Source organism: Thermobia domestica, chromosome 6 (assembly GCF_964235325.1).
Source record: "Thermobia domestica chromosome 6, izTheDome1.hap1.1, whole genome shotgun sequence".
NCBI classification, from domain to species: domain Eukaryota; kingdom Metazoa; phylum Arthropoda; class Insecta; order Zygentoma; family Lepismatidae; genus Thermobia; species Thermobia domestica.
The window spans coordinates 188,288,703-188,312,142 of record NC_137459.1 but is presented as its reverse complement, the minus strand read 5'-3'; the positions used below and the strand labels follow the sequence as shown (position 1 = coordinate 188,312,142).

The window sequence follows — 23,440 nt, the reverse complement described above, 5'->3', positions numbered from 1 at the left end:
AAACCGCATTAGAGAGCGACAAGCGGTTTCCTATAAACAATTAAGCGTTTCAAAAGTATATAATCTCCATTCTATTTTCTCTACTGAAACTAAAAGTGGCAGAACGCAACCACTTCCGGTTTTAACGGTGATTGCTATAGAGCAGCCTTTCCCAACCTGGGGTCTGCAAGACGATATAAGGGGACCGCAAGCCAATCTCAGAAAGGCACACACTGTGGTGAGAAATACACCATTTTAATGAGTTGAGTTGAGTTTAACGTCCCCGTTCAGCAAAGGGGAGATTCCCTTCCATTATTTTTTCAATATCTCGCACAGTTTATGAGATATGATCTTACTTCCGGTTGTAGTTGGAATAGTCAAAAGAAAAATGAAATTTTTGAGTTTTACTTCCCACTATTATGCCGATTAGGCTAAAGGAGACGGTGATGATGAGCAATGAATGAAATGGTGGAATGCAGAAAGTGGGAGGAAACGGGAGAACCCCGAGAAAACCCACGCACACGGTGTTTGTCCACCACAAAGTTCACTTGGCGGGGGCTGGGATCGAACCCGGGACCCCAAGCACCAGAGGTAAACGCTCTACCACTGAGCCACCGCGGCCCCTTCGTCATTCGAGTATATCTTTTTTCTTTTCCACAGATCTTCTTTGCCCCACTGACCAGATTGAAACTGAAATTCAAGCATATTAAAACTTTTCGTGAAGGTGAATTCTCGAATCCGGAAGCAGGCTAACTTCTCGCAAATAGACCAAGATATTGACAAACTAATCGAAAAAAATCTCCCCTTTACAATACCCCTTGCCGATTCTCATTACGATACATACATGTACTGAATTGCATCTCCCTCGACAATTGGGGCCACGGTGGCTCAGTGGTAGAGCGTTCATCTCTGGTGTGTGGGTCCCTGGTTCGATCCCAGCTCGCGCCACGTGGACTTTGTAGTTGACAAACACCGTGTGTGTGAGTTCTCCCAGGGTTTTCCTGTTTCCTTCATCTTTCTTCATTTCACTATTTCATTCATTTCTCATAATCACCGTCTTCTTTAACCTACCCGGCATAATCGTGGGAAGTAAAACTCAAAATTTCATTTTTCTTTCGACTGTTACAACTACAACCGGAAGTAAGATCATATCTCATAAACTGTGCGAGATATTGAAAAAATAATGGAAGAGAATCTCCCCTTTACAATATCCCTTGTCGGTTTTTATCAAGCTACATACATATACCACATTTCATCTCCCTACGACAATTCTAAGTTAAAACTAGAAGTAGGATCATGTCTCGCAAACGTTGCGACATATCGAAGAAACTCCCCTTTATGATGTTCATTTCCCCTCTTTTTAAAAATCAAATTATATACGTGGATCATATTTCACCTACTTACAACAGTTCTAACTCCAAAACTAAAGCTTTCCCTGCTGGTCTACATTCTAGCTTGCACAACTTTGGTGTAAAGGATAATGTTTTCGATTTCCAGAGGGAGCATACAGAAAGAATAGTTCGGATTACACTTTAAAGTGGAGGTCAACATCTCATATAGCGTCTCTGTTGAGAAGGGGTGGTAAACGATGATCAATTAATCAATAAAAACCGGAAGTAGGATCGAATCTTGCAAGCGGTGCGAGTTATTGAAAAAATAATTAAAAATATTTCTCCTTTATTACACCTCTTGCCGATTCTTATGAAGATACATACATAGGCCTATAGCAAATTTCGCGTTCCTACGACAATAAGTGTTACTCCAAAACCGGAAGTAAAATCATATTTCGCAAACGGTGCAAGAGGAGATTCATGCTCATATGTGAATAATGCGCAGTATAGAGAGCGTAGGTTCAACTAGTCTATATATTAAAATGCTTTATATGTTTGTCCCCAACTCTTTCGACAATGAAATATCGAAAACCACAAGTGCTAGAAAAGTGCCGTTTTCGCTGGTCGATTTGAAATTTTGTGTAGATTGTCCAGTTCTAATTGAATATTTTTTTTAAAAAAACGTGACAATTATTTCTTTACTAAATTTTTTTAGGGGCTACACTGGAAGTGTTGAAATTTTAAAAAAGTAAAGCATCATATCCTATGAATTATACATTCCAACACAACACAGTTGTATAATTGGGTTGTATATCACCCGGGCGTTTGTTTTATGGACAAATTATAATGAAAAACGAAGGATAACCATTTCTCCAGTCTAGGATGTCTTTATTGTTTGGAGTGTTTTACCCAATGAACAGGGCCGTAACTTGTGGGGGGCAGTTGCCCCCAGGGAAGCTCCCCACCGTTCGAGAGGGTCCACTTTAAGATAAAATTTTCTTACTCCATATACGATACGAACATGAAATTATAAATGAAGCATCAAACAGGTACACTACATTGCATAAACAAAACAGGACACAAAAGGTGAATAAAACAAAAATGAGTCGTGGGTCCATTTCAGTAAAAAATGTCTACTATTACGGGCCCTAGAAATAATATCTATTCGAATGGCTTTGAGATTTATCAATAATGTCTCCTTAATTAATTTGTCATGGATGGAATGGACCAATGGGCGTAACTAACGGCCCCGTAATCTTGCCGTGCGGGAGGGGCCTATTTTCGAATTTGCGGGAGGACCCACGCGATCCAGGAGGCTCAAATATTAATGCTTGCGCTCCCAGAAAAAAAAAAAAAAAAAAACATCTAAGTTACGGCGCTGCCAATGAACATCATATATATAACTGACATTATAATTAATTGTGTGTGTAATGTATTTGCTTATTACATACTACATGCAAGAAGAAAGAAAACACTGATCATACATGAATTAAAGACTTCAACCGGAAGTAGATTCAAATCTTGCAAGCAGTGCAAGATATTGAAAAAAAAATAATCGAAGAAATCTCCCCTTTATGATATCTTTTGCTGATTTTTTATCAAGACATCCTTCACTTGTGTCTGTAAGGGGACATGTACAGATGTGAGGAGTAACAAGGAGATTCATGCTCATATGTGAATGATGTGCTGTGTAGGAAGCAGAGGTTCAGCTAGTGTATAACATGGAAAAGAAATATAAATACTAACCGTATATATTGCAAGGGGTCCTTCACATGTTTTGTAGGCTCTAAAGGGAGCCGCAGTGTGGAAAAGGTTGGGAAAGGCTGCTATAGAGTAAAACGGAAACAGATAAAGAGGAACGGTTTTCTGCAATCGATTAAGCGTCTCAAGAATACACTTAATTTTCATTTGTAAGTCTTATAAAACCGGAAGTGGTAGACTTATATAGAGTTCAGTATAACTTCTAGTTTTAATATTGATTTATACAGAGTAAAAACACCAAGAGTGAACAATGAGTAGTTTTATGCAATCTAATTAGCGTTTTAAAGATATGCATCATACTCCTTCTTAACCCCCTATTCTAACAGGAAGTGGTAGTAACTAACCAATATATGTTTTAACGTTGATTGTTGTTAAGTAAACTTTGTAACAGATAGCGACAAACGGTTTTCTGCAATCATGTAAGCGTTCGAAGAATAAATTTCATTTTCAGTCTAAGCTCTCTACTAAAACTGGAAGTGGTACAAACTAATACTCTCTCTTTCAACGTTAATTAGCAAAGAAGAGAACGTAATAGATAGCGATAGAAGGTTTTATGTAATCAATGAAACGTCCCAAGAATATATCCCATCTCGAATTTAATATCTTTATTAAAAGTGGAAGGAAAGGAAATCAACCACTTCTTGTTTTAACGGTAATCGCTAGAGTAAAAATGGTAACAGAAAGAGAGAAGAGTTTTTCTGCGGTCGATTAAGCGCCCCAAGGATACATTTAATTTCCATTCTTGTGTCTCTACTAAAACTAGAAGTGGTAGAAATCAACTGCGATACTGTCAACATGCTAAGAGATACCAGTAAGCAGTTTTATGCAATCGATTTAGCGTTCTAAGAATATGTACCATATTCTTTCTCAAACCTTATTCTAACCATAAGTGATAGAAATCATTTTTCTTCCGGTTTAACGTGGATTGTTATATACTGGAAACCATATTGGATAACGGCTTGCTGTTTTCTATAATTAATTAAGCGTACGAAGAACATACTTTACCTTCACTCTGAGATCTCTAATAAAAACAGAAAGGAGTATAAGTGTGCTTTTGGATTTAAATAATAATTGAAAAAAATATCACCCATACAAACCAAACTCTTTCACATAATGTACACGTAACACTGGTACTTGTTAGACTTCCAAAGTATACTGTAAGTGTCGGAAATCTTACAGAACGGCTATGTCCGTCCGTCCGTCTTCCTGTTGACAGGTATCACAGCAAAAAAGGTAAAAAAAAATATCAAGACGCGGTATTTTGCAATCGATTCAGCGGCCGACGACGAATAGATTTCATATTTACTGTTAATGCTCTATTCACACCTGTGGTGGTTCGAATGAACCCTTTCTGCTTTTAACATTTATCGACATAGAACAAAAACGACAATGGATAGAGACAAACGGTTCATAACCCAATAGAACACGTTAGAATTCACACCACCACCAAAATCGAAAGAGGTTCAAATTAACAGGTATTTCCGATTTCAATACTGATTTCCATAGAACAAAAATGTAAACCATATCGAAAAATTAAGTGAAATCTTTCGATATAACATACCACAATTATAGGCTTCAAGGCTAGGGAAGACGGATGATTAAGGCAAGTGAATGATTATAGAAGGATCAATAGAATGATAATGCGAAAGGAAACGAGAGAATCCCAACAAAACCCACGAGTACGGTGCTGTCCTCTACAAACTTACTTGGCCACGGATCGAAACAGGAACCCCACGCGCCAGAGATACGAGGTCTACGACTGAGCCATCATGCCCCCCCCCCCCCCAAAAAAAAAAAAAATCGAGAAGTATATTTTGGAGATCGATTCAGCGTCCCATGAACAGATTCCATCTCCACTGTTAACTTTCTTTTAAAACCAGAAGTAGCACAAATCAACCATTTTCGGTTTCGATGTTCATTACCATAGAAATAAAACGGTAAAAGAGAGCATCAAATATTTTTGGAATCTATTTAGCGTCTCAAAGGACATATCGTCACCACCCTCAGCAATCTACGGAACCTGCAAGTTGTTGGAATTTAGTAAGATTTCCGGTTTCAGTACTGATTTCTATAGAGCGAAAACGATAAAATACCAATTCTTTTTGCAATCGATTCAGCGTCTCAAGAATATGTTCCATCTCCACCGTAAAACCTTACACTGAATCGGAAGTTGTAGAGATCAACCATTTCCGATTTCAACGTTGATCGCCACAGAAGGGAAACGGTAATAGATGGTGGCAAACTATTTCTTGCAATCGATGCAGCGTCTCAAAGAACATGACATCACTACTTATAACATTCTAAGCAAACCAGAAGTGCTTGAAATTTACTAGCATTTCCGGTGAATAGGTATTTGAATAGAGGAAAAAAACAGTAAGAAATATAGAAAAGTTGTTTCTTCACACAGATTCAGTGTCCCAAGAATGAGTTTCATTCTTTTATCTACCTGTTAAATCCAGAAGTGGAGAAAATCTACGATTTTTCGGATGGCATATTGAATAAGTCCCAATGATGTTTAAGCGTTCCTTAAAATGGTCCTAGGGGAGGAATTTAAATACATGCCAAAGTGCAGTATCTGACAATCACTTGTGTTAAGCAGATAACATTCGGTATATAAACTTTACATCATAAATAAACGGACACGTGCCCCAGTGGTTTCGAACTTTTCCGCTTTTAGGGCCTTTCTTATAATTTTCATCATTGAAAGCGAAGTTGTCTGTTGCTTCTGATCGAATCTGGAACATAGTACATACTTAGAACCAGGTTTCTATTATATCACTTTAAAAAAATTAAAAATGAAATCTTTGCGTTTTACGTCCCACGGTTATGCCGGTTAGGCTAAAGGAGACGGTGATGAGGAGTAATGAATGAAATGGTGGAATGAAGAAAGTGGGAGGAAACGGGAGAAACCCGAGAAAACCAACGCACACGGTGTTTGTCCACCACAAGGTTCACTTGGCGGGGGCTGGGATCGAACACGGGACCCCAAGCACCAGAGGTGAACGCTCTACCACTGAGCCACCGTGGCCCCCTTATATCACTTTGATTAAGGGGAGTCCTAAGGGGGTATGGAGTTCAGAATTAATTAGAAAAATATATTATTTCACGAGCCCATCAAGTTAGGAAAATAAAACTTTGTAAATAAATTCCTTACTAAAAATAAACGGAATGACATGACCAAGCATTTTACAAAACTTCAATTTAAGAGTGATTTCTATATTTTTCGCTACATTGGAATCGATATTGTCTTTTCTTTGTGATCGCATTACGGAAAACGACTTACTTGTTTGAAATTAATTTTGGAACATAATACTTCCCTCAAGGATTTTTATCATGTCACTGTTTAACGTGCGTATCCTGAGCGGGTAGGGGAGTTCAAAATTTATTTTAAAAAAATAGTGTCTTATGGTTTCCAATAATTATATTTTCTTTGAAATTAATATCTTACGGGGGATGGTGGTACAAATATATTGAATATACCTATTTCCCTGTGCGAAGAACGGGCATTTCAGCTACTTCTTAATAAATGCACGATTCGATTTCTGTTTATTATTATTATTATTATTAATCAAGCACGAAGCAAGCAGAAAACTTGTTGTCTGCTCTTTACTACTTAAAGGACAAGAAGATATTTTTACGTGACAAATTCTGCAGCGAATTAAGGTTTGAAAGTAAAACACATTTTTTTTATTTTTATTTTTTATTTTTTTTTACTTGAATGCAGAATCAAGCTGTACAAAATGTATGTAACTTATACACAGGCTAATTATGTGTACAGTAATGTTGTAGTAGCTTTTCTATTGTCTCTTATCTCTCATCTTTTCTCATGGTCTTAAGATTTGATTTTCTTTTCACGGATCTTTAACAAACTCTAAATTAAATGAAGTTTTCTTAAATATTTTTATTATCATTATTATTATTATTTTAGGGTTCACAACGAGAGGAAATCCTAATAGTTCGTTCTTAGATCTGTTTTACAGTCTCTGAAAACAAAATGCTCTAAACTTACTTTACACGAATTTGGATTCCATTTTCCATCATGCCTACAACGCTGAATACAGCGTTGTAGTTCCGGATCTTCGGGGAATTTAAATACTTTATGTATTTCTAAGATCTCTTCTCGTTTTCACAAAGTAATTGTTACATACCAAAAGTACAACATATTCCCAAAAAAAAAAAAAAAAAAAAATCACGTTTAAAACTTATTGCAAGTGCTGCAGAATCCAATAATTAACCAGTTGAGGATGCTCCAAGAGCACTGCCACAACGAACTTAAAATGAATTAATTTTTTCTTATTAACTTCTACAGACTTTGTACGAATTGTTCTATGTACTTTATTATTATACTCATTAAACAATTCTTGTAACATATCTATCCATTTATAACTCCCTTGAGTACTAAATTTTTTCCACATGTTTAGTTTAGGAGTTCTGTTCAAACGCTGTACGATATGTTGTTTTACGGAGACACATGCTCAAAACGGAGGGTTCAAAATTGAAAAATTCGCAAAATATCATATCTCTCTCTATTACTTACGGTTCCTGAGATATGGCTTCTTAAATATCCCGAAATCCGTTTTTTTTTTTTTTTTTCTATTATGTGGGGAACAGTGGCTAGTTGGCCACCGGCTACTATTTGGTACCAAATGTTCACCATCCTCTTAGGTATTGATCAACACCAACATGATCTCTCTGGGACTTACGGTTCCGGAGATACGGCTCCTTAAACCTCTCAAAATCGTAACCTTTTTGGCCGATATCTCGGAAACGGTAAGAACGACGCGAAAAATCACATCACTTCTTTCATATAGTTTTTGATGCTCTATCGAATGGAAGACTCAAAATTGAATAATTCGCAAATAAGAGAGAGAGAGAGACACACACACACAGAGACGTAGAGAATTCAGTAACGAACTTTTAAGTACGTTGAAAACTCCATTTCAAGATTCACATAATCTATCACAACCACATTTCGCATTAGGTACTCGAGATTCCACATGTGAATATAAAAATTGAATTCCGGGAAAAGCAATAATATTAATAAAATACAACACAACAATCAGATAAAATCACTACACTAAGCAAACATGACTTTCTTTTCACATTCTGAAACTATGGCAGACAACCGATCTATATGAATTTAATATTGAAACCTGAAGCACTAAATTTATAACTTCATGCTGCAACTGAAGAATAATGTGAAATTGAGAATCTGTTCAACGGACGCTGAATACACGCCAAAAACAATTCTTCCCTATCTCTTACTATTAGTACTATGTAGGAATAAATATTAATACTAGAAGTTGTGCTAGTTCTTATTAATTCCAGCTTCAGTAGAATAATAAAGCTGAGATGAAATATATTCTTTGATTTGGAATCCATACCAGAAAACATATGTCGCCTTCTATTTCCGTACTCTATGGAAATCAATATTAGAAACGGAAGTGGTATTTGATTTTTACCACTTTTGGTTGCAGTAGAGGAATAAAAATGAAATGAAATTAAATCTTCAAGTTTCACGTCCCACGCTTATGCCCGCTAGGCTAAAGACGACGGTGATGATGAGAAATGAATGAAATAGTGGAATGAAGAAAGCGGGAGGAAACAAGAGAACACCGAGGAAACCCACGCACATGGTGTTTGTCCATCACAAAGTTCACTTGGCGCGAGCTGGGATCGAACCCAGGACCCAATGCACCAAAGGTGAACGCTCTACCACTGACAGTAGAGGGATAAAATCGGGAATGGAAACTATTCTTGCGATGCTGAAGTCATTTAAAAAAAAAAATCGCTATCTATTACCGTTTTACACTATTGCGATCAGTGTTGAAACCGGAAACCGCAGATTTATCACTTTCGCTTCGAACAGAGGAAGTAAGGTCGTGATGAAAGTTATTCTTTGGATATTCAATCCATTTCAAAAAGTCATTTCTCGCAATCTCTTTTCGTTTTTACTCTATGGCGGTCAACGTTGAGACCAGAAATTATTAATTTCTACCACTTCCGGTTTGAATAGAGGGTCAACGGAGGAGATGGAACCTCTTGGGACGCTGATTCGTTTCCAAGAAACTGTTTATAGCTGACTCTTCTCGTTTTTGCTCTCCGAAGATCAATATCGAAACCGAAAACAGTAGTAAATTTCTACTACTTTCGGTTTTAATAGAATATTGGAAGTAAAGACGATGTCTCTACTTAAGACGCTGAATCAATTTCAAAAAGATTTTCTCGATCTATCACTATATTTGTTCTATGGCGATAAACGTTGAAACCTGAATTGATTTGTACCTACGCCTCTCACACCTTTGCATATTTAAATAGAAAATGTTATTTTTTATTTATTTATTTGTAGTATTTAATCGTAGGGCAAAGCGAGTTACGGATTCTGCAGGTTTCGTTCTAATCATTCCAGTCTATCGAGGCTAGAGCCAAACCCGAACCATAGATTTTGTGGGGGAATATGTCTCCTCTACTCCTGCCAAATAAGGAATGAAAAAATATTTAAAAACTATTTTCGCTCTGGACGTAACGGAGATTAAATTTTGCAAGTTTCATCTCATTCCGACGATTTTTAAATTAGTATGACCCCCTTATATATGTAAATACAATACTTTTCTTTTCGGCTTTAATCGTAGATCGAATAGCTATGAATCTGCAAGTTTTGTTCCAGTCCTTCTAGGCTAGACCCAAGACCAAAACCATAGGGTTTTATGGGGAAATATGTGCCCTCAGCTACTAGCAAATAGGGAAGAACGAAAGGTTAAGAATTAATTTTGTTTTCAAGACGTTAGGGACATTCAGTTTTGCAAATTTTATCCTTTTCGGACAGTTTTCGATGGGTACTATGGTCCCTGTTCCCATTATATAAATATAAATGTCTTTTTGCCGGCTTTTAATTGTAGGCTGAAGAGCTATGGATTCTGCAAGTTTCGTTCCAATCCTTCTAGACCAGTCTCATTGCCCAGCTATATGATTTTATGGGGGAATATGCCCCCCTCTGCTCCGCCAAATAAATAAAGAATATTTTCGTTCTCAAGAGAAAGGATTAATTTCGTCAAAGTGATTAAATTTTATCTCATTCAGACCTTATATATATATATATATATATATATATAGAGCGCGCGCGGGCGAGAGAGAGAGAGAGAGAGAGGGGGGGTTACAAAACAACACCGACAACGTTTGGGAGGTGATTCTTGACAACAAGATAAGACAAAAGTATAGACCAACTTGGGTGCACAAATGCTTCCTTTCGGAGTTATAGGCTGTCGAAATCATGAAAAATTGAATTTTAAATATCCATAGCTCCAAAAATATTACACCTACCGTAGTCGGGTCAAGACTTCACTTCGGAACTAATATGTGCCCTATCCAAATATCCATGTTTCAGAATCCTGCGGTATTTCTGCAACTATTTTTTTAGAGGTAGTTGGTGAGTACTTCAAATTATATACCTTTAGCCAACTCCCTCTATAAAAACTGTTGTAGAAGTCCCGCAGGATTCTGAAACAGGAACTAATATGTGCCCTATCCAAAAACCCATAAGTGAAGTCTTGACCCGACTACGGTAGGGCCCATAGTTTTGGACCTATGGACCTTTAAAGTTCACTTTTTCATGATTTCGGCAGCCCATAACTCCGAAAGGAAGCATTTGTGCACCCAGGTTGGTGTATACTTTTTGTCTTATCTTATATGTTGTTATATATATATATATATATATATATATATATATATATATATATATATATATATATATATATTAACTATTTTGAAATTTATTAACCTTTCAACAAAAGAAGATTATTTTTTCAGATACTTACTTTGCATTTCATTGTCATTATCTCGGAATTTTTCCCTGGTTCTCACTTCGCCTCTACTCTTCTCATTCCTGCCTTTTTTACCTTTAAACACCGGGAGTTTGGACTTCCTGAGTTCACCTTGTAGGAAAGAAAATATTAGTTACTACATTGTTCGTACAATTCGTCTGCTTTGATAATATACAAATAGTAATTGTGCTACAACTGACTCACACATAGTTAAAATTGTTCAATTTATTTTTAATGCATCTATTAATAAAGGTAATGTTAACAAATGTTTCTCTTCATTGCCTGGTATTTTTTCATATTCTTTGATTTGCTTTCATTTTTTTGCTATGCATGTAATTATTATTATTTTGTGCCATTTAACATGTACATTATTTTATTATATTGCTTATTAATGTATATCTAATTTGTGTAAGCACTATTTGTAAGCCTTCTTTAATTGGAGTTATTTACTCTGTTGAAGGCATAAATAAATAAATAAATAAATGTGACATTTTCAAGTGACATTAACATATCAGTACTCACTATCCTGTATTTGGTGTAAAGAAATCCTTGATTAATGTACGAGCAATGTATGTACTGTGTATGTGTCATGTCAACAAGTCATAAGTTCTTTGTACCCAAAATCTTGTTGCTTATTACTAGACTTCGGTTCGATATGCACTAAAAAACGGCAAAATATGCATGCAAATATGCGCTAAAAAACTCGAAAATATGCACTAAAAATTGTAAATATGCACCAATCAAAAGCTAAAGTTAAATGAGGAATTTTATTATCTTTAGAGAAAAAAAAAGTTGTATTATTTGAACTACATATACTTAGTGTATATCTACGATGCATTCATGCTACAATACACAACTATGTAGGTTTCGGGGTTTTCTGGTAAAAACTTGCATTTATCAGTCAAAACATTACTGTACTGTACTGCTTCTTCCGTGTCACGGATCGTTAAGGGACAGCAGGGATTTATTTGTAGCCAGGGAAGCCTGGGAATTTCCCCCCTTCTAAGTTTTGACTTCCCTGTCTCACGGTTTAATTCAGTCTTCCCAGCCTGGGAAGATACTTTCCCCCCTTTCTTAGGCTATACAATCTGTTTTAAAGTACAATAATTCAACTTAATGTTCTTTTTTAATAGAATTGCTTCCCGAACAAAAAAATCTTGCAGCTAGAACCACTGCTTATTCTTGATCTTTAAAAAACGTTTTCAGTCATCAGTGGGAATTGGTAGCTTTTTCGTTGACAAGCACGTTAAAAAGAACAGAAGGAAAAGGATATTAGACTGTATATTTTAATAAAAGAAAAGCTCCAGACGATGGAAAGCAAGTAATTCCGGCACACGGAGTAAGAGGCTTTCATCTGAAGATAGTGCAGAGTCCGAAACCATATTACAGACATCTCATCAGAAATATGAGAATGATTCGGGGCCTAGTGTCCCAGTGGCATGTTTCCTTCCATATGTGATCAAGAACATTTGCGAACTGGAAAATTAGACGACTGTGGCTAGGTACTAAACAAAATTCTGATGGCATTCGCGATGTGTGCTATATGTGCAAAATGTATGGTACAATGGTGTTACTGCAAAAGCAAAGAAACTTCTTGATCAAATCTATGGCCACGAAAAATCTATTGCACCAACAAATGTTCGCAATATGTGAATAAATTGATAGGGAAGAAATAAAGGTTTCAATGTCAAATGCAGAAGACAGGTGGAAAATTTTGAATGAAATTAGTGTTAAAAAGACGCTGCAATATTTAGAACTGCTTATGTTACTGCCCAAAATCATTTGTCGTTTAACGTGCACCCACATCTTAAATATATTGCAAGAAATAAATGGAATGCACAAGTTCTCTACTCCAATGTTACGTGTGCAAATATTATTGACTTCGTAGCTACAAAAGTGAAGGAAAAACTGACCGAGTATCTTGTAAATTCTGATGAACCTTTCGCGCTAATGATGGACAAATCCTCCACTGTATTTAAAAATTATTCTCATTGTGTATATCCATACCGTAGTTAATCAGGTATGTAGCAATATATTTTTAGGTTTATTTGAATTACAGGCAACAACAGGCAGAGGAGATTTGTGATTCCGTGATTAAGATGTGTGAAAGTATGAATCTTTCCAAAACAATATTACAGGAAAGACTTTGTACTGATGGCGTAACATGCAACTTGAAATAAATGGTGCTGTCTTTCTTAAGCTAGAATTAGATACCAATTTATTCGTGTTTTACTGCATGAGTCATAAGCTAGAACTGGCTGTTCACAACGTTAATACGATTTCAAATCTGGTTCATTTTCAAAACCTTGTAGAGCGATTATATATTATTTACTCAATGTCCCCAAAGAACAGGCGAGAAATCGAATTAATATCAGAAAAGCTAGGTATTCGCTTCTATATTATTACTAAAGGTTTTGATAGTCGGCTCTTCTTGCTGTTCAGTGGAAGCATTGTGGAAGTCCTACCCTGCGCTAGTGGAACATTTTCGAGAAGCTTCTACAAATTTACAAAAAAAATTCAGCAGTGTGCAATATTTTCGGGCCAGTACCTAAAACTCAGTAAGTGGAATTTTGTTTATGAAATGTCCATGATCCTAGAGGCGCTGGAACCTCGCCATGTCTTTAGCCTGTTTCTACAAGAGGGGTCAGCATCCCTTGTACAGGCAATAAGCAAAATTCAAACAACTGTAAGTGTTCTGGAAGCGTTGAAAGAAAAAGACGGCATGTCCATGGAAGAATTACGTCAGTTTGAAGAAACTGGTCAATTTTGTGTAGTTCCACTTGCAAAACCCTCAGACAGTTCTCTTGAGAAGTACCAGAAAATAAGATTGCAATTCTTTCAAGGTCTAGCAGATAACGTACGGTCTAGCTTTACTAACGAAACGTTCAGTGGGGTCTAGGTTTTGCTACAATCCAATTGGTCAGAAGAATTTCCTGCAAGAATATTATACGGTGACAAAGAAGTAATGGAAATTAAAAAAAAAAAAAAAAAAAATCTTCTGACGATTCAGCCAAAATTCTGCAGGAATTTCGAGAACATAAGATGAAAACTTCTAATATTGGGATAAATCTATAAAATCAGTGTTCTTCCAGTTTCTTCTGCAGAGTGTGAGAGGCTTTTCCAGCTTAAACTTACAGCATACTGACGCTAGAAACAGTTTATCTGTAAAAACCCTTGACTCTTTTCATAAACGCTAATGGGCCAGACATTACTTCTTTCAATGCAGAAAACTTAGCCATCAGCTGGATAAAAAGTGGTCACCATGCTGCTACCAACAAACCAACTGGGGAAAAAGACGGTATCCGATGTAAACCAACATCCCATTGCTTCACTACTCTAAAATCAGATACAATGTGAAAGTATTATTAAATTCTAAATACACTGTTAGAGAACATGCCGTAAGTGGGTAAGTCAGCTTAACCCAAAGTGAGCCTATTTAATAAAATTAGGTTCAAGTGTATGTGCACCTATCACTGTTCTGCCCAAAGTAAACTTTTGCCTTTTGTTGCATTTATTGTTCAGGCGAGAAATTTGGTCTTCAAAGACCAAATTAGAACTGACCAAATAATTTCTTGTCATAACAAAACAGTTTTACGTAGGAGTGTGACACTTGTTATAACAAGTTGTGCAGGTTGCAATATAACTATAGGGCTTTTTCTTAATGCTCCGCACTTGTCCTCAGCAGTAGAGCGAAAAGTAGCAAGGTAAGTAACGCATGTAATCTAATCTACCTAACCAAATCTGTTTTAACATTCCTACCCGTATTTATCATTAAAAAATGTTTTTAAAAAACGCAAAAAAAAAAAAAAAAAAAATGGACTTGCGGACCACCTATCAAACTAGTATCATAATTTCAAAGTAGGTAGGTTTAAATATAACGTTGTCCCAACCTGCCTTTAAAGTTGTTCTGTTATACGGAATACAATCTTGAATAAATATTTCCCCCTTCTACAAAATCCACAAATAAATCACTGAGGGACAGTATTTCAAAGAAGCAATGTTACTTGCCGATAAATCTGAAATTCGTGCGTCATTGTTCTCAGGACCACTTGACTTACATCGGACAAGAATTTTATGCCAGGATTTCTCCCGTCTATTGACTATGCGTTTCGAAGAAATGCTTGTCCGATTGGTCTTGTTTTCAGCTCTGCAAGTTTTCACGGCTTCTTGAATACATTTGGTTTCTTCGGGTTCAAACAGCTCACATTCAGTACGTGAAATCAATAATATATATAAATTTATAAATAAAAAGAATGCGCTAAGTATCTGTCAATAAAGAATAAATATAGTCAGAAGTAAATAAACATTTCTGGCATAAGCATATAGTAAAACCTGCCTACCGAAATTGAGTAGGACTTACAAAAATCTCCGTTAAAGGTTTCAAGGCTAACGAAGATAGATCTATGCTTAAAAAATAAATAAGGTATATACATATAATGGACACAGTGAGATAAAATAAAATGTACATAAACCTACCGTATTCAATTACAGTATTTATTTAGGGGCCGCGGTGGCTCAGCGGTAGAGCGTTCACCTCTGGTGCTTGGGGTCCCGGGCTCGATCCCAGCCCCCGCTAAGTGAACTTTGTGGTGGACAAACACCGTGTGCGTGGGTTTTCTCGGGGTTCTCCCGTTTCCTCCCATTTTCTTCATTCCACCATTTCATTCATCACTCATCATCACCGTCTCATTTAGCCTAACCGGCATAACCGTGGGACTTAAAACTCAAAGATTTCATTTCATTTTTTACAGTATATATTTATGCTACGAATTAATATACATAAAATTTACAGTGAACAAAAAAGCCTACATACGGTTTCAAAAGCTAAGACAGAAAGTAGATGCTGTGCACTTTTCAGTGCTCCTCTCTCTACTTTTGGCTCCCTTTTGATTTATTGTGTATATTATGCTTCTTGTACCATGTCTCTAGACCAGCTAGAGAACAAGTTATTGGTATTTGGAAATTACCATGTAAACTGCAATTCATTCGAAAACTCGTACGGTATCTAGGGCCTTATATGGTGGTGAACTAAAGGGGAAATTTGTAGGATAACAAGTAAACGAAGACCTTTACAAACAACGTAGTTCACATCCCTTACCTCTCACAGAATGTCTAAAAGTTTTCTAAACGCTGCATTCCGAAACTTGAAAATTTCCGTTTAAAAGTATATTTTAACATCACAACACAGGTTCCGCCTAATCAAGAGAATTTAACACATTTTTTTTTTTTTTTTTTTTTTTTTTTTTTTTTTTTTTTTACCTTTAAATTTATGGGACCGTGAAATATTTCCGTTTAAAAGGAGCCTGTTGAATGCAGTTTTTACTGTGTTAAAAGTCTGTATTAAAAAACCTTATGTTCTTGTTTGAAAGAAAATAAATCCACTTGAACTTAGTTTTTGTATCCAATTATGTGTAAATCCCAGAATATTTTCTTCTGTCGTAACATTGTCCATTTCAAACAGCAATAATTTACAATGTATAATATATTGATACTTTAAATGGAATAAAGTAAATTGAGCGAGACATGGAGTATGAATGGGAAGAAGGTAAAGTCATGGAAAACGTAACAGAAGACTTAGTAGGAAAGTTCGTTTCGAGAGACCGAGGTGTGTATCAAAGCAACACAAGCTTATACTTAAATACTCTCTTAAAGTCCTTCAAGGAGAACTTTGGGAACTTATCTCAGAAAGTAATTGCTGCGAAAGGTTTTAGATTTTGTAAAGGAAATATTTTAATTAATTTAGGGCTCATTTTCAAAATGTTGTTCATTCCTTCCCGAAATACATTTTTCAACGGTTTCTTTGGGATGAACTCTGTCGAATATATATATAAGGCCACATCTGGGTTGTTTCATAGTTGTATAAACTCCTTACGAGACTTGAAACTGCTATGAAAATATAAGATGGCCAAACAATAGAGCACTGCTGAAGTTTGAGCCTTTGCTGCCGAACAAAATAGAGATGTCCTCTTTTGAAACCAAGCTTACTTACCTTGAAAATATTACTTGTTTAGCATACACTTTGCAAAATATATTTTATTTTTGAACTGTTAACGTCTCTCAACTTCAAACCATAGTTTCAGAAGATAACTTCTAGAAGATTTTTCGTGCCTATTTAGTTGTGCGTCATCTTTGTCCAATTTTTGTCCATTTTTGCTCATCCAAGAAAAAATGCACCATTCAAATCAGGGGCGGATTCAGGGGAGCGATTGTCCCCCGAGAAGAGGAAACTTTCTTATATATATATATATATACAGTCTGTTACAAAATAACTGCACCACCTAAGAAAAATGATACATTTTGCGAATTGTTATATATATTATGACAAATATTAATTGCAATGGTTTCAAATTATTTCTATACATCTTTTGGTGTTTTATCTACTACATATATAGAGACAAAAGATTCAAATACAATATATTATGTAATAATAAGCTACAAATAGCCATTGTTACAAAAAATATGAACATATTTGTTTTCATGCACTTTGTATGACCACATGTTAACATCTCATTAATGAACAAGAAATGGATGCGAGTTTTCTTGAACAGTATTGTTAAGTGTATAAAAGCCTTAACTGTATATATACCCCGTTCAGTACTTTGAATTTTTCCCATGTGCCGCTTTCAGTGCTGCCAATCTACTTGGCATGCTGTGTACGAGAGACTGGCACAAGGGTTTGTCTAACTCATGGAACCAAACTTGCACCACAGCTTCAATAAGCTCCTTCCTTGTTTTGATGTACTTCCCTGAAAGCTTGCGAGACATTATATGCCATTCATTTTCAATAGGATTCATGTCTGGAGAGTAAGGTGGCCACCACAACCTTTGGATATGCATGTCTGAAAACCACTTCCTAACCAGAGCAGCTCTGTGACACCTGACACGGCGCATTATCATCTTGAAATGTGAAGTAATCTAAGTTTTTGCCTGAGAAATGATCTTTTGCTGTTGCTAGAAGTTTACGTTTTAAAATGTCCATGTAATACTGTGCATTAACTGACCTGTTATAAATTTCTAGTCTTCCGACACCTTTAGACATGAAACAGCCCCACACCATTACACTCTCACCAAACTTCTGTCGGTGATATACAGTCGCTATTAAGTTCTTCCCCACTTCTCATCCATAGTCGGACGCCACTGTCATTCCCAAGCACCCTAAACTTTTTTTCAACGAAGAAAATCACCTGTTCCCATTCTTCAACACTCCATGCTTCGTACATGGTAAAAAAGTGTTTCCTAGCTCTTACGTGACTTGCGTTAAGTATCGGCTTCTTTCTAGGTGTTTTCTTCCGATTTTCTTGTTCCTTTAGTCGTCTAACAACTGTTACGTAGCTTACACTAATACCAGTATCATCGGACATAGTTTGAGAAATTTGTCGTGAAGACGATGCTCTGCTTGTCAGAGCTAGGACCTTAATTTTTCTATCTATCCGTGGTTTTTTTTTTTTCGCCTTCGGCCACATTTGTCTCTCAAAGAAGACTTATTATACATTGTTTGAGTTTTAATAACTCTACCAACCGTTGTATAATGCAGTTCAAGTTGTTTTGCAATTTGACATTGCGAAATGCCACGATAGTACAACGCCAGTATCTTCCCTTGTTTACAAGAGGATGTGTCGTTCAGTATTTTACCCATTTCTAGTACGTAATCGCACTAACTATAGAGGATCAATCACAAATATCATATACATATCATAAACAATAACTCACAAGCTCAAAACGTTACGTACGGAACAAATTTTGATCAACAACGATCAGCGGATTACCATTCACTTGTGCACACATGAAGCAACCACTTGCATAATAAATGCACTGCCACCTGTTGAGCAAAGATCACACAAAATTTATGAGTAGCAATAAACGAAAACGTATCAAAATGCAATGGCGAACAATTGTATGATATGTTAAGCCCCTTTAGAGATGAAATTAATTAACAATTTTCTAAGGAAAATTAAAACCTTGAAATTTTAGCAGGTGGTGCAGTTATTTTGTAACAGACTGTGTATATATATATATATATATATATATATATATATATATATATAAACCATCCCAGAGTTTGGAGCTCTTAAAAGTAGCTCTAAGTAGCAGTATTACAACCCACCGCCCCCCAGAAGTCCGTCCTGGGTCCGCTCTGTTTCAAATTAAGGAAGGAGGGCCATTTCAAAATTTCGGCCACTTCGATCACCTGTAGTGCATCTTCAAATTTGAATTTTTACTAGCTCAGAATTTTGTCCAATTTATGTCCATTTCCGTCCACCCAAGAAAAAAATTGTACCATTCAAAAAACGAGGGAGAGCCATTTCAAAATTTGGGCACTTCGATCACCTGTAATGCGACATCATCAAATTTCAATTTTGACTATCTAAGAACTTTCTCCGAATTTTTGTCCACCCAGGAAAAAAAATATATACCATTCAAATAGACGAGCGTGGGCCATTTCAAAATTTCGGCCACTTCTATCACTCATAGTGCGACATCTTCAAATTCGAATTTCAACTAGCTCAGAGTTTTGTCCAATTTTCGTGTCCATTTTTATCCAACCAAGGAAAACTTTTATGCCATTCAAATAAACGACAGAGGGTGATTTCAAAATTTGGTCACATAGATCACCTGTAGTGCGACATCTTTAAATTCTAGTTTTAACAAGCTTAAAATTTTGTTCAATTTTTGTGCATTCATGTACTACCACCAAAACATTTTGTACCATTCAAATAAACGAGGGAGGGTGATCTCAAAAATTGGCCACTTCGATTACCTGTAGTGCAACATCTTCAAATTCGAATTTTATTTAGCTCAGAATTTTGTCCAATTTCCCTACATTTTTGTACCATCAAAAAAATGTACCATTCAAATTAACAAAGGAAGGCCATTTCAGAATTTTGACCAGTTCGATCACCCGTAATGTGACATCTTTAAATTCGAATTCTAACTAGCTTAGAATGTTCCCTATTTTTTGTAGATTTTTGTACCACCAAGATAGTTGAAATTCAAATTTGAAAATATCTCACTACAGGTGATCCAAGTGTCCAAATTTTTAAATGACCTCCTTGGTGAATTTTGATGGTACAAAATTTATTCTTGGTGGTATAAAAATATTCAGAACTTCGACACAATTCTGATCTGATTAAAATTTGAATTTGAAGATGTCGCACTACAGGTGATCGAAGTGGCTGAAATTTTGAAATAGCCTTCCCTTGCTTATTTGAATGGTACAAATTTTTTTCTTGGATGGACAAAAATGGGCAAAAAATTGACAATATTCTGAGCTAGTTAAATTCAAATTTGAAGATGTCGCATTACAACTAAATGGCCCCAGAGTTTTCTTTTGGTATTCTTATACTTCCACAGGACCACACAATTTCAAATCCACACCCACCTACACACACACAGAACAGTAGCAACTTTAGCTTCCGGGATGGGTAACGTGGAAATTTTGTTGTAGGTGATTTGACACCGTTATTTATATCTTCTTCCAAAAAGATGACAATCATACCTCATTGCCGGGAGGATGAATCACTCACCCCTTTCTTATTCTCCTTTCACATGACCTTGGTAGGTATTCTAAACCGACAACAATGAACCATTTCAAGATCTTCAGTCCATTTTTATATTATAAACTTGGAATTCTATTTATGAGGAAAGTTCTTGGACGTTAAAAATTATCAATTTGGTTGTTCCTTTAAATATGCATTTATATGCACTAACCTCCAAAATATGCAAATATATGCACTATAAAACTCTGCTATTTTACCTCAAAACAGCTGAAACGAATTTCTGTGTAAAGAGCATATCAATATCGCGTCAGGAAAAAAAAAAAAAAATGCAAATATGTAAAAATCCGAAGTCTACTTATTACATATTCAAGCTATAATTCGTGTAAACATATGTTTCTTTCAGCACCTAGACCACGTAAGATAAGGCCTAAAAGAGATTAAATTGATACGAACGACAATGATACACAGACCAATTCAAAATTAATGTTATATCCTTGGTCACAAAAACCTAGACGGCCTTTCAGAGTCCAAAAAAGAGACCTAGATCCTTCTGAATTCCTTCATATCCATTATTTGGTAGCGGGTCACACATATATGCCTGTGGACAGTGTGCATAGTCAAATTGAGAAAGCATCTCACAATCAAAAAATTGAAAGTCCTTCCGAGTGGATTACCGTCATGAGAATAGCGAGAACAAAGACATATCCATATAATGAAGAATTCTTGAAGCATGATTCTTTTAGAAATTGGTCAACTTTGGCAGCCCAAATCTTCAGTGCTAAGAAACATGAGTCAGAGGAACCTTTCTTGCTGTCAAAAATGAACGTTGTCACTTTTTCAAAAATAGTGAATTTGCCAAAGTTAAGTATCAATGACTAAGGACGCAGTGTATCTTACACTAAAACTTCGCCCACCAAGACAAAAGCAGCCAAGCAGACTTTATGCGGCAGCCATCCCTATCAGTAAGGCCAGGATCTTGTCAAATTGTGTAATCAGAATAGTCTACCAAAGCTTCTACACGGGTTCTACCAGCAGTTGCCACACAAGGCAGAAGCACAAGATACCCTCCTTGAGACAAATGAAGAGGACACCAAAGAGGAAATTCAAGATTGAAACATGCTGTCATCATTTATTTTAAATTTTTTTTCTTGCAATAGTTAAAAATTGATAAAGTTATAGTTTTGTGAAGTTTCGACAATTTGCATTTATTTAGTAAATGTATGATGCAAATTTTCATTGTATCAGTAAGCTTAACAAAATTAAAAAAAAAAAAAAAAAAAAAAAAAAAAAAAAAAAAAAAAAAAAAAAAAAAAACGCTAAAACTAAATGAGAAAACTTAATAATAGTGTCAGTTATTATTAACTAACCATTCAGAAGATTAGATTAATTTTTACATATAAAGGAGAGGTAATCCAAAGCATTTTTCTTGGCTAATTGATTTTAAGCAGCATTATTTCAAGAAGCGTACAGTATTTTACCGATCAGTATACAACTAACATTCTTCAATTAACGAATCAGCAATTTATTACCATTTATTTTTCCCCTGAATGTCGTTTAATCTCACTACGACATCGTGTGCCTTAATGCATTAATACATTTGAATGAATGTCGCTTGAAGCATTGATTTGTTAAAAATTTTGTAAGCAAAAATGAATTAAGCGCCAAAATAAGTGAATATATTGAAGCTATTATATACGGCACTGTTCTATTTGACGAAGCTTGCTTAATTATATTAGTTGTATTTTTCTTACGAAAATGGTCCACAAAACAAAAAAGTTATACAAGAAAAAACATCAAAATTTCAGTTTTTCGGCTCTCCTGTAAAATTTTCAAATTGTCGCTTATTGCATTAATGCCGGAAAGGGACGATATATTCGGGGCCAACTATTTAGACAGAAAATAAATTTTACACCCAAAATATCTCCGAAATTATTGCACAACAAAAACGAATTAAGAATCACAATCGTTGTTTCTTTATGATGGGAAATTTTCTTTCAATATTTTCAATTTTCAATTTCATTACTAGAATCGTGCATTGAGACTTACAAGATAGTGTTGTTGGTACGCCCGTCTGTCCGTTACTCCGCACGGCAGCTCTTAAACGGATGAGTTTTTTTTTTTTTAAGTTCTGTTTATTTGCAATATATAGCTAGAGCAATTATGTCACACGAGTTCGTTAATGAAGTCAATCCACTTACATCGTAATGGGTAACAGTGATTTAAACTATGGGTATCTATAGCCCATATCCCATACACGTAAGCAAATTTTTGAATTTTATTTTTTAGCAGTATCTGGGTAGAGCCGAGTTCGTTAATAGAGTCAATATGTTAACATATTATATAGGTAATGACGATTTTGTGGGTGACTATCACATACATATATTTCGATTGATCCTCTCTATTGTTTTTACCATAGTTTATTATCTTATGAATAAAAAAAGTTGTTTAATATACAACACTGATTAAAAAAAAAGTAAAAAAGTCTGGAAACTTACTCTTGGGTCTACAAGATGAAGATGGTACGGATCCTGAACTTTCTCCAGTTGTATTGTCTTCCTGAAATAAATTATAAGAATATGAGAACATTTACTCCAAGCATTTGTTATTCAAAATAAATATTATGCACAGGAATATTAATGAATTGTATTCGAAACTAGAAACAAGAAATGGAAGAAGAATAATTGCCCTCGGCTGTTTGATATTGCAGCTTACCAATGTTGTATATACAAGGGCGGATCCAGGGGAGGCTAAGGGGCTATAGGTTTACACTGGATAAAATGGGCTTCAATTCTGCATTACACTGGATAAAACAGCAAATTATGGTTTAGCCCCTCCCTTGATCATATCCTGGATCCGCCACTGTATATATATATATATATATATATATATATGTTTTGTAAAGTTTATGGATTATTGAACTACTAGCAATAACAAAAAAAAAATCTCACTTAATGTCTTTTCAAAAAATGGGAAATTATTTTTTTATTTATTGCTTTGCTACAGATTTGGGAATTCTCAGAAACTATCTGCAGAAAAGTAAATAAATAATGCA

At 35.6% G+C, this 23,440-nt stretch overlaps 1 protein-coding gene across 2 annotated transcripts in view; it reads right to left on the bottom strand.

Annotated features, from left to right (window-relative positions):
- LOC145688366 (uncharacterized) overlaps positions 1 to 23,440 on the bottom strand; it is a 335,311-nt gene that overhangs the window by 15,755 nt on the left and 296,116 nt on the right. For both annotated transcript variants that reach the window (XM_081762515.1, XM_081762516.1), the window contains 2 exons: positions 22,884 to 22,944; positions 10,886 to 11,002 (listed from right to left, as the gene is read on the bottom strand). In XM_081762515.1, the coding sequence (XP_081618641.1) occupies positions 10,886 to 11,002; positions 22,884 to 22,944 (178 nt within the window). The remainder of the gene's footprint in view (positions 1 to 10,885; positions 11,003 to 22,883; positions 22,945 to 23,440) is intronic.